This window comes from Lucilia cuprina, chromosome 2, assembly GCF_022045245.1.
Source record: "Lucilia cuprina isolate Lc7/37 chromosome 2, ASM2204524v1, whole genome shotgun sequence".
Classification (NCBI taxonomy): domain Eukaryota; kingdom Metazoa; phylum Arthropoda; class Insecta; order Diptera; family Calliphoridae; genus Lucilia; species Lucilia cuprina.
In genome coordinates this window covers 45,488,062-45,501,500 of record NC_060950.1, presented here as the reverse complement: position 1 = coordinate 45,501,500, position 13,439 = coordinate 45,488,062, and the positions used below count along the sequence as shown (strand labels likewise).

Here is a 13,439-nt window from a genome sequence, read left to right as displayed (position 1 = left end):
CCTCAATGTCCCAATAATACGCGAGGATATCAAATTTTCTTGTTTAACCTACATGTCGAAACTAATTGATCGCCCAAATCCCCTTGCCAAGGAGTTGCTGTCATTTGAGAGTCATAGACGACTGAGAAGAACGGAAACATTGGAAGAACGGAAAAATTATCGAGAACATTGGTTGAAATTACATCGCCAAAGAGGAGCGCACAACAGTCCCGATATGTAATTTGACATTGTTTGATAAGTAAAGCATTTTAAAATATTTTTTTGAAAAATGTACTTTTTAAAACTTTGAAGTCCTTTTGAAAGAACATAATATCACGAAATGAAATAGTAAAAACGCAGATTTTTTCCCTTAAATTATAAAATCAGACGTCGTATATCATCCGATTCTTCTCTAACGAATTTTTTCTCTTTTTGTCGGACGGTGTTATGTATGAATTCATAGTAGATGTGTTTAAATTGTTAAAATTTCGTTAGCGTTTTGGATATTTGCAATGCAATTCTGCAAATTTTCAACCGTTAAATTTAATTCAGGTGAAACGCAGGTGTCTGAGGGCTAGCTTAATATTAGCACCTGAGCCAAAATTGTTGACCCAATTGTAGAAATTACATTTCAAGTTGTGTAAGCATCTGGGTAATCTGAATATCGTCGTGGTATTCCTGCTAATCCTAAGAAATGTTGAGGGAAGAATGTTAAATTTACCCCAATAAATATAATAGCAAATTGACTTTTTAATATCTTAGTATTTAAAGTTAATCCTGTGAATAAAGGGTATCAGTGAACAAATCCTGCTATAATAGCAAATACAGCTCCTATTGATAAAACATAATGGAAGTGAGCTACTACATAGTATGTATCATGTAAAATAATATCAACTGAAGAGTTAGCTAAAACAACTCCAGTTAAACCTCCTACAGTAAATAAAAATACAAATCCTAAAGCTCATAAAGTAGCAGGGGAATAGTTTAATTGAGTTCCATAAAGAGTTGCTAATCAACTAAAAATCTTAATTCCAGTTGGTACAGCAATAATTATAGTAGCTGAAGTAAAGTAAGCTCGTGTATCAACGTCTATTCCTACTGTAAATATATGATGAGCTCAAACTGTTTAATGATGCACTAGGCAAAAGTTTGTGAAATAATTGAAATGCCTCAAAATTTCTGGAGAATTCATTTATAAGTTGTTTAAGTCATTTTCAACTAAAACATTTGTAATTTCATAAAATTGTACATTTGATTTTTTTATAAATTAACATCATTTATAAAGTATATTTTAGAAAATACAATATCTTAAAAATTAAAGATTTTCCAAAAAAATGTCAAACAAGTTGACAAGTTGTTATTAATAGTTGTTATTTAACATAATTTCCCTAAAACTACATACTAAATTGTACGATTTTGTAAAATTCATTGAATTTCACTATTCATGTGGCTTTCTAAATATGTTTTATTTTGATTTTCTTAAATATTTTAAAAGTTAATAAAATATTCCCTAAATATTTTCTGTAGAAAGTCATCTTAATATAAAATTCAATTAATTTTACAAAATCACCCAATTTAGTATCCATGTTTTTGGAAAATTATGTATAATAATTAATATGTCTCAAATTTTCTCGACAATTCATTTATTTAAGAAATTGTTTAAGTAAACCTTTAATTTTGAAGATACAAATAAAACATTTTCATTTTTTCAATATATACAATATGTAAACATTAAAAACAAATAAAATTTGTCTACATATTTTTCTTATATGACTAAATGTAGCCATTGATAAACTTGAAAACATGGAATTCCTTTAAAAAATGTTAATTTTTAATTCGTAGATTTTAGAAACACTCCAAAAATGGAAAATACACTATCTTAAAATCAAAAGATCTCTAAAAATACAATTGTTGAAAAAAATTACAGATGATTTTATTCTTGAGAATGTTGTTGTAATTTTTTTTCTTATTTGACATATTTCCCTAAAATGCATGCTAAATGGAACGACTTTGTAAAATTCATTATTCAGATGTTTTTTCATAATATGTATTCTATTTTTATTTTCATAAATATATAAAATGTTTCCTAAATATTTTTTAAGCCATTGTTAACATTTTGAAATTTGCGAATTTCACAAAAGTATATTTTACGTAGATATTATATTTTTGTAAGTAGTCTTAAATATTAAAAATAGCAATATGATACACACCATTTTATCAATAACTATAAGCAACTGAAGAGTGACATTCAAAGAAATAATATATGTTAACATGTAATATACAACGTCTTAAATATTTCCCAAAAAATCGTAATGTAAGTCTATATTGATATATTTTGTACATAGTTTAGTATTATTGATCTTTTTTGTGAAATCTTTAAATTCATCAATAAAAATTATTGTTTACATATTAATTAATCTATAGTAGCGATTCTTGAGAATGTTCTTGTAAAATTTTAATTACTTTTCTCATTTGACATATTTTCCTAAATGCATATTATTTATTAAATATTTTTGTTTAAGTCAATAAACTTTTGATTTTGAAATTTAGTAATTTCACAATTTCGAAAGGTCAAAAAAAGTCGGAAAAAGTAGGAAAACGTCGAAAAAAGTTGAAAAAAGTCGGAAAAAGTCAAAAAAGTCGAATATAGTATAGAAAAAAGTCGGATAAAGTCCGACTAAAGACTATTTATAAAATACATATAGTCGAAAGGTCGACTTTTAACTAAATACAAAAAGAGTCGACTTTTCGTTTCAACTATAGAGCCCTACTACTTAATATATTTTATACAAATGTCTAATGAAATGTACTACGCATAAGTTTTCTCGAGAATTCACTCATATTTTAAGTTGTTTAAGTCATTGTCAACTAAAACTCTAGTAATTTCACAAAATTGTACATATAAATTTTTAAAAATTAACAACATTTATTAAGTGTTTTAATTTGTATATTTTAGAAAATACAATATCTTAAAAATTAAAGATTTTCCTAAACAAATTGTAAAACAAGTGCTCTACATAGTTGTCATTCTTGGGAATGTAATTGCTATGTCTCAAATTTTCTCGATAATTCTTTTAGTTCTGAAATTTAAGTAAACTTTTGATTTTGAAATCGGCGTAGAAAAGTAAAAAGAAGATACAAATAAAATCGAATTGTGATATTCAAAGAAATACAATATATAAACAATAAAAACAAAAAATTATACATATTGACTTGATATAGCCATTAATAAACTTGAAAACATGGAATTTCAATATCAACCTAATAAAAGCAATTGGTTGAGAAAATTGGAAACAGATTTTAGAAACACTACATTTAATAAATTGAAATCACCATTCAGTTAAAATTCTGAATATATTTTCTATGAAATTGGAAATATAACACAATTAAAAAATAAGCAGTTCTAAATTTCAAAAAATAACTATGCAACAGTTTTTTTTGTGAAATAATTGATATGTCGCACAGTGGGGCAGAATGGAAATTTTTTGGAAATAAACCTGGCATTTCTAAACGGCTGATCCGATCGGGATAAATTTTGGCGTCGGCGTAGCCAAGGAGTATTCGAGTTTAAGTTTTGAAGATGCCCCAGGGACTGAGCTGTGGCGGCTCAAAGTAGGGTACCTACGACATGTAAAATTTTTAAACTCGTGCCATTTTTTTTTTGTTTTTCACCCAAATACAAAAATTTTTATATTTTCTGAAAGCGACGAGATCTTGAAAAAACATGCTTGGGCATACTACTTATCTCTTATAATATCCGAGTTATAGGCATTTAAAAATTTAGTGATACAAAATTTACCATACCTTGGTCAGCTTTTTTTTGAATACCGGGCGTAATTTTGGACCAAATGGACTCAATTAGTTAGTTAGACAACAAAATTTCCAATAATATACAAAAAATTCAGATCAATATCATTTACAGATCCAAAAATATACGTTTTCTAATTTAAAAATTCAAAAAATTTTAGATTTTTTGTCGTTTTTTTGCCCAAAATGTGTCTTAACTCTTTTATTAATAAAATAAAATTTTCTTTAAGAACATATAACAATTTTATAGTTTTCTAAAATGTATCTTTACGCAGAACGCTTTGGCGTAAAAAACTTGTCCTATTTTTTGAAAATGTTGCCACTGCGTCCTTCCGAAAATGACCTATTTTTTATCAAAACTTCAACTTTGGGCGACATGTTCTAAAATCCCAAAGCCGGGATCAGAAAACTGAAAGCAGGTTTGGAAACCTCAATATGTTTTCTATTTACTCCAAAAGTAATTTCCCAGCCCTGAAAGAATTGTGGACCCTATGGGCAAAAATGTAAAAAATCCCATTTTTTTGATTTTCATTCCTATTTTTGGGAATTGCGGGATGCCCTTTAACCTTTTTAATTTTTTTGCATTTTCTTATTTGAAATGACAAATTTAACAAGCGTTGAAGATTTCATTGAGTTTTGTTCATAAATGAAGATTTTGTCATATATTACATATTTGTTAAATTTATAAAACTATGTTTTATATAAAAATTTTAATAGGGTCGCAGATAGCTACAACAATTTAGTCCATATTTATCCCTTAATATCTTTTTTAGTTAGATATGGAAATTCTCGACCCTTTACAAAAAATTTCAAGCCAATATCTCAATTACATTCAAATATATGTTTATTTAAACCTGTATCCTTTAATTTCATATTATTCATATTATAGTATTAAATATGACAGAACATGTTTAAATCTTATATTTATCTATTTTCTATTTGTTTGCTTATCCTTATATCCTTAATGATAATTTCGATTCATTCACTAATAAGAAATATCAATGACTGAATTACAGGTTATAGTAATATAGTCCTAAATGTTAATAGGTAGACAGTTCGTAATTTTTTACTTTGGAATACCTGTATCGGAAATGACAAGAATATATACCAATTCTCAGATTTTAAGTACCATATTTAATAAATCTACAATGAAGATTACATTAAAGTACGAAGAGTTGTGTTCCGTTTTATGGAGTGTATCTTCAAAAGGGCCAGAAAGAATTGAAGACATTTCAAATTATATAAAAACTACATATAGTAGAAAAGTAGACAAAACAGGCATATCAAAAATTGAAAACTTTTTAAAACTTTTTGATGTAAAAAGTAAGTCTGTGGATGGAAATCAAAAGAAATTTCGATTAAAATTTTGTAGTTGGATGGAAACTACTACGAAAATCTCAACTTACAACACATCAGCGCCTTGCAAGTCATACGAAGACTTATGTTCAAGGTCATAAAAAGAGGGTCACACAAAAACTTTTTTCAATCTCAAATGAGGAAATTACTGATACATTTAACCAAATGCTGAAAAAGGAAAACCAACCTATGGATGCCGTACATATTGCAACTATTCTTCAGGGAAAAAACAAACTATCCTACCATTACCTATTGCTGTTAATGATGTGGAAGCTTGTATTGATATATCATCTTTGCTCGAAAACACAGCATCAATAATTGTGTCAGATAAAAGACCAACTAAGGAAAATTCATAACTGTGATGTTGTCCTAATGTGTAAGTGGGGATGTGACGGTTTATCAGCACTTCCAGAATACAAACAAGCTTGTGGAACTTGGACATTAGCAGACTACAAAAGTGTATTTATGTCATCATTAGTTCCATTACGAATTCGTTCATATTCCCTTAATCCATCATCGTCAAGCATCGGAAATTTATTTAAAGATATATGGATCAATATAACTCCGGGTTCAAAAAAATTTTGTAGACCCATTGGATTTGAATATATAAAGGAGTCAAAGAAAACAACAAAAGATTTAGTGGTATATTAAAAAAAGATTCTCTATTAACGTATCATATCAGCTAAGCTTAACAATGATTGATGGAAAGGTCAGCCATAACAGAAACTTCTTCCTTCTGGAGATGCTCAATATGTAATGAGAAAAAGTCGCAATTCTCAAATATAAACAAAAGCAGAAGTATTAATGAAGAAGTCCTGTCTTTCGGAATTTCACCACATCATGCCAGAATACGATTTTTAGATTACATATTACACATAGCATACGACCTCAAATATAGAAGGGTGCCAGAGAATCTTACTAAATCAACAAAAAATAATGAAGAATCGAAAGAACTGAGAGCTGCGGAAAAAAGCAGAATCCAAGAAGAATTTAAAGTTCAGATGGTATTAAATATCGACAAACCACTTCCAAGTTGCGGTAGTACAAATGACGGTAATACGGCGAGAAGGTTTTTTCGTGATTTTGAAATTACTTCAAGAATAACTGGAATCGACAAGGTGTTGCTTCGAAGAGTTAACACTATTTTAATGGCACTGAATGGTAAACATAATATTAATGGAAACCGATTAGGGGAATATACATCTGAAATTTCTAAATTACTTGTATCTCTGTATCCATGGAGGGAACTAACACCAACAGTACACAAAGTATTGTGTCATGGTCAAATAATAATTGAATCGAATATTCTTCCACTTAGAGAGTTAACAGAAGAAGCCCAGGAAGCGAGGAATCGAGATTTTAAGCATGTTCAACTTTTCAGCTCAAGAAAATGCTCCAGGCAATCACAGAATGAAGATATTTTTAATAGTTTACTTCTATCTTCTGATCCTGTTCTTTCAACTATGCGAAAAAGATGGGTTTGTATTACCTTCTGGATATGTATACCGATATGACAGATTATTTTATAGAAAATAAGTAGTGTTAGGAATTAACTATATAAGTAGGTTGTAAGAATTAATTGTATTAAGTTATGTTATATTATTATTAAGAATTAATTGTATTATATTATTATGATAAACAGTTCAAATAAAAAAAGCTATTATACTAACTGATGATATTGTATTTAATTGTGTTTTATATTTCGGTGGGCGGGAAAGGTGGTTTGTGTGGGGTGATTTAGGTGTTGTTGTGCGTGGCTCATAATAAAATTATATTTTTTTATTGTATGTACAATGTTATAGTCTTTAATAAAATAATTAACTAAATAGTTTTTAAAAATTGTCCAAATATTTTATTCAACATATTCAATGTATGTTCTGTCATACTTAATACTAAAATATGAAAAATATGAAATTAAAGGACACAGGTTTAAATGAACATATTTTTGAATGTGCTTGAAATTTTTTGTAAAGGGTCGAGAATTTCCATATCTAACTAAAAAAAGATATTAAGAGATAAATATGGACTAAATTGTTGTAGCTATCTGCGACCCTATTAAAATTTTCATATAAATCATAGTTTTAGAAATTTAACAAATATGTAATATATGACAAAATCTTTATTTATGAACAAAACTCAATGAAATCTTCAACGCTTGTTAAATTTGTCATTTCAAATAAGAAAATGCAAAAAAAGTTGAAAAGGTCAAAGGACATCCCGCAATTCCCAAAAATAGGAATGAAAATCCCAAAAATGATTTTTTTACATTTTTGCCCATAGGGTCCACATTTCTTTCAGGGCTGGGAAAATACTTTTGGAGTAAATAGAAAACATATTGAGGTTTCTATAACTACTTTAGTTTTCTGATCTCAGCTTTGGGATTTTAGAACATGTCGCCCAAAGTTGAAGTTTTGATAAAAAACGTTTTCAATTATTTTCTAAATAAATTTTGGTTATATCTTGCATACATTTTTCACATTTTATAATTTTTCAAGTCCAACATTATGTTAAGTCATTTCATATAGTAAATAATATTTACTATATAATAAGTCAAATATATATCTTTAAATCTTATATTACTTGAAAACATGTAATTTCTATAACAACTGCTTATTTTTAATTCGTAGATTTTAGGAACACCCCAATAGTGGAAAATACTTAAAATCAAAAGATGTCTAAAATACAACGTGGAAAAATTACAAACGATCTATAGTTGTTATTCTTGTAAAATTTTATTTTTTTTATTTGACATATTTCACTTAAATGCATAGTAAATGGAACGATATTGTAAAATTCATTGAATCACACTATTCATATGATTTTCTAAATATTTTTATTTTCATACAATATATCTTAACGATTTTGCAAAATATACTACATAGTTGGAATTATAATTATTTTTTGTAAAATGTTTAATTTTGATGTCATATTTCCAATTTAATCAATAAAAATTATTGTTTACATGTTCTTGTAATATCTTTATTTTTATCTTATTTTACATATTTCCCTAAAATACATACTGAATGGACAATATTGAAAAAGATTTCGCAAAAAATCCTAAAGGAATTTGGAAGTATTGGATTTTTTGTGAAATCTTTAATTTTGATGTCATATTTTCAATTTAATCAATAAAAATTATTGTTTACATGTTCTTGTAAAATATTTATTTTTATCTTGCCATATTTCCTTAAAATACATACCGAATGAACGATATTGAAAAAGATTTCGCAAAAAAATCTAAAGTAATTTTGTAGTATTGTATTTTTTTGTAAATTTTTTTTTGATGTCGTTTAATTTTATCAATAAAAATAATTATTTACATATTGTATTTCATTAAATTTCACAACTCACTTTAATATGAAATGAAATTAATAGAATTTCATTATTCAGTTAAAATCCTCAATATACAAAATCGGTAAATTGTGTATGTATTTTTCGGAAAATAATGTGGAATAATTGATATATCTTACATTTCTTTTATTTCTGACTTTGATTTTAATTAAGGTTTTGATATGGTGCACCATAATCATATTTGATCGACAATTCGATGGAAATTGTAGATTTTTCAACTTTAATTTAAAATAGATCTACTTTTTATAGTGTTTATGATTACATAAACATATGTAATATCTAGAAATTCAATTTACTTTTAAAATTTTGTTAAATTTTCATACAAAATATCTTAAAGATTTCACAACATATGCTACATAGTATAGAAACAGTAGGGATTATAAATATTTTTTGTGAAATCTTTAATTTTAATGTCATGTCTTAACAACAGCTTATTTTTAATTCGTAGTTTTTGGAACACCCCAATAGTGAAAAATACTTAAAATAAAAAGATTTCTAAAAATACAATCGTGGAAAAAATAACAAACGATCTATAGTTGTTATTCTTAATGTAAGTCTACATAGTTGGAATTATAAATATTTTTTGTGAAATCTTTAATTTTGATGTCATATTTTCAATTTCATCAAAAAAGTTATTGTTTACATATTGTATTTCTTTGAATTACACATTCATTATTCAATAAAAAGTAGATTTTAAATTTTTGAAACTTAGGGCTTTTTGGATTTCATATTACAATATATACGATGCATATTTCATCAGTGAGGTGACGTTTTTCGAATTTGCTTATATTTCTATTTTTTTTTGGAAATTGTACAATTTTCAACTCTAATTAAAATATATCTACTTTTTTATAATATTTATGATATACATAAAAAATTGCAATTTCTAGAAATTCAATTAATTTATATAATTTTATGAACCAATTGTTTAAATATTCGGTAGACATACTAAATCATTAATTGATAAACTTGGTAAAACGTTAACAAAGTTAATATAAATTTTTTAACTTATATAACGTACTTATTTGGTTATATATTGCATAAATTTTTCTCATTTTTTAATTATTGAAGTCCAACATTAAATGTTAAATTTTAGACCATAAGTCATAAACATATTGTAACCTCATAGTAGCTTATGGTCTAAAATCTATCGTTTTGTTTCGTGTTTTCGTCGGCACATATTTGCTCTGGTTGTGTACATTTCATGTTCGTATATTATTGCTTGCATGACTTCAATATTGTTGACTTCGAATAATTTGTATAGGAAAATATTTTAATATTATAGGCAAGTCATATGAGGGTATTACAAATATGTTAGCGAAATGCTGCGATTTCGCAAAAAATCCTAAAGGAAGTTGGTATTATTGGATTTTTTGTGAAATCTTTAATTTTAAAATTATTTACATATTATATTTCTTTAAATTTCAAAATTCGCTTTAATATGAAATGAAAAATATTTATAATTCCAACTATGTGACTTACTTTAAGAATAACAACTATAGATAGTTTGTTATTTTTTCCACGATTGTATTTTTAGACATCTTATTATTTTAAGTATTTTCCACTATTGGGGTGTTTCAAAAACTACGAATTAAAAATAAGCTGTTGTTAAGAAATTACATGTTTTCAAGTAATGAAATTTAAAAAATATATATTTGACGTTGTTTACGTTTTACAAAGTTTATCAATGAAATAAATTAGTAGTCTACAGAATATTTAAACAATTGGCTTATAAAATTCTAAAAGTAAATTGAATTTCTAGAATTACAATGTTTAAGTAATCATAAATCAAATATGATTATGGTGCACCGTATCAAAATATATATTGCTTTTAAACTTTACACTCCCCCAATTAAAATCAACGTCAGAAAAAAAAGAATTGTCGATCAAATATGAGATATATCAATTATTCCACATAATTTTCCAAAAAAATACATACACAATTTAACGATTTTGTATATTTTGTATATATTCTATGAATTTCATTTCACATTAAAGCGAATTGTGAAATTTAAAGAAATATAATATGTAAATAATAATTTTTATTGATAAAATTTAAAATATGGCATTAAAATTAAAGATTTCACAAAAAATCCAATAATACCAACTTCCTTTAGGATTTTTTACGAAATCTTTCTCAATATCTTTCCATTCAGTATGTATTTTAGGGAAATATGTCAAATAAGATAAAAATAAAGATTACAAGAACATGTAAACAATAATTTTTATTGATTAAATTGGAAATATGACATTAAAATTAAAGATTTCCCAAAAAATATTTATAATTCCTACTGTTCATATACTATGTAGCATATGTTGCGAAATTTTTAAGATATTTTGTATGAAAAACAAAATATTTAGAAAATCATATGAAATCATATTGAATTCTGTCTATTTTTCATATTAAAACGAATTTATAAATTCAACGCAATACAATATGTAGATGATGTGTCAAATAAGAAAACAATTAAGATTTTACAACAACATTCTCAAGAATCACATCTTTAGATCATTTGTATATTATTTAACTTTTATTTTACTTCCTTTTATTTTAAGATAGTGTATTTTCCATTATTGGAGTTTCTAAAATCTACAAATTAAAAATAAATACTTTATATAAGTTAAAAAAGTTATATTGACTTTGTTACCGTTTTACCAAGTTTATGAAATAATAATTTAGTATGTCTACCAAATATTTAAACAATTGTTTCATAAAATTATATAAATTAATTGAATTTCTTGAAATTTCAATTTTTATGTATATCATAAATATTATAAAAAAGTAGATATATTTTAATTAGAGTTGAAAATTGTACAATTTCCAAAAAAATAGAAAGCAAATTCGAAAAACGTCACCCACTGATGAAATATGCATCGTATATATTGTAATATGAAATCCAAAAAGCCCTAAGTTACAAAAAATCAAAATCTACTTTTTATTGAATAACATGTAAACAATAAATTTTTTGATGAAATTTAAAATATGACATCAAAATTAAAGATTTCACAAAGATTTCCAACTATGTAGACTTACTTTAAGAATAACAGCTATAGATCGTTTGTTATTTTTTCCACGATTGTATCTTTAGACATCTTTTTATTTTAAGTATTTTTCACTATTGGGGTGTTTCAAAAACTACGAATTAAAAATAAGCTGTTGTTAAGAAATTATATGTTTTCAAGTAATGAAAGTTAAAAGATATATATTTGACGTTGTTTACATTTTACAAAGTTTATCAATGAAATCAATTAGTATGTCTACAGAATATTTAAACAATTGGTTCATAAAATTTTAAAAGTAAATTGAATTTCTAGAAATTACAATGTTTATGTAATCATAAATCAAATATGACTATGGTGCACCGTATCGAAATATATATAGCTTTTAAACTTTACACTTCCCCAATTAAAATCAACGTCAGAAATAAAAGAATTGTCGATCAAATATGAGATATAGCAATTATTCCACATAATTTTCCAAAAAATGCATACACAATTTAACGATTTTGTTAAAAAAGATGAATTAAAATTAATTTAAAGTTAAAAAATATACAAATGTTATAAAGTTGTGATTCTTGAGAATGTTGATGTAAAATCTTAATTGTTTTCTTATTTGACACATCATCTACATATTGTATTGCGTTGAATTTATAAATTCGTTTTAATATGAAAAATAGACAGAATTCCATATGATTTTCTAAATATTTTGATTTTCATACAAAATATCTTCAAGATTTCGCAACATATGCTACATAGTATAGGAACAGTAGGAATTATAAATAGTTCTTTTGTGAAATCTTTAATTTTAATGTCATATTTCCAATTTAATCAATAAAAATTATTGTTTACATGTTCTTGTAATCTTTATTTTTATCTTATTTGACATATTTCCCTAAAATTCATACTGAATAGAAAGATATTGAAAAAGATTTCGTAAAAAATTTTAAAGGAAGTTGATATTATTGTATTTTTTGTGAAATCTTTAATTTTCTTTAAATTTCACAATTCGCTTTAATATGAAATGAAATTCATAGAATTTCATTATTCAGTTAAAATCCTATACAAAATCGTTAAATTGTGTATGCATTTTTTGGAAAATTATGTGGAATAATTGATATATCTCATATTTGATCGACAATTTTTTTTATTCCTGACGTTGATTTTAATTGGGGGAGAGTTGGAATTATAAATATTTTTATGAAATCTTTAATTTTGATGTCATATTTTAAATTTCATCAAAAAAGTTATTGTTTACATATTGTATTTCTTTGAATTTCACATTCATTATTCAATAAAAAGTAGATTTTATTTTTTTTGAAATTAGGGCTTTTTGGATTTCATATTACAATATATACGAAGCATATTTCATCAGTGAGGTGACGTTTTTCGAATTTGCTTATATTTCTATTTTTTGGAAATTGTACAATTTCAACTCTAATTAAAATATATCTACTTTTTTATAATATTTATGATATACATAAAAAATTGCAATTTCTAGAAATTCAATTAATTTATATAATTTTATGAACCAATTGTTTAAATATTCGGTAGACATACTAAATCATTAATTGATAAACCTAAACGTTAACAAAGCCAATATAAATTTTTTAACAACGTATTTATTTTTAATTCGTAGATTTTAGAAACATGGAAAATAATGGAAAATACACTATCTTAAAATAAAAAGATGTATTAAAATTAATTTAAATTTAATTTAAAATTAAAAAAATTTACAAATGATCTAAAGTTGTGATTCTTGAGAATGTTATTGTAAAATCTTAATTGTTTTTCTTATTTGACATATCATCTATATATTATATTTCGTTGAATTTAAAAATTTAAAAATATATATTTTTAACTTTCATTACTTGAAGTGTAATTTCTATAATATTTTGATTTTCATACAAATTATAAAATGTTTTAAATTTTTTTGAAAACTTTTAATT

General features: G+C 25.0%; 1 protein-coding gene across 1 annotated transcript in view; it reads right to left on the bottom strand.

Moving 5' to 3' along the window:
* Nucleotides 1-610: 610 nt before the first annotated feature.
* The window catches only part of LOC111689777, an 89,198-nt gene continuing 76,369 nt past the window's right edge, over nucleotides 611-13,439 (bottom strand). The window contains exon 2 of the mRNA XM_046955194.1: nucleotides 611-666. Within this exon, the coding sequence (XP_046811150.1) occupies nucleotides 611-666 (56 nt within the window). The remainder of the gene's footprint in view (nucleotides 667-13,439) is intronic.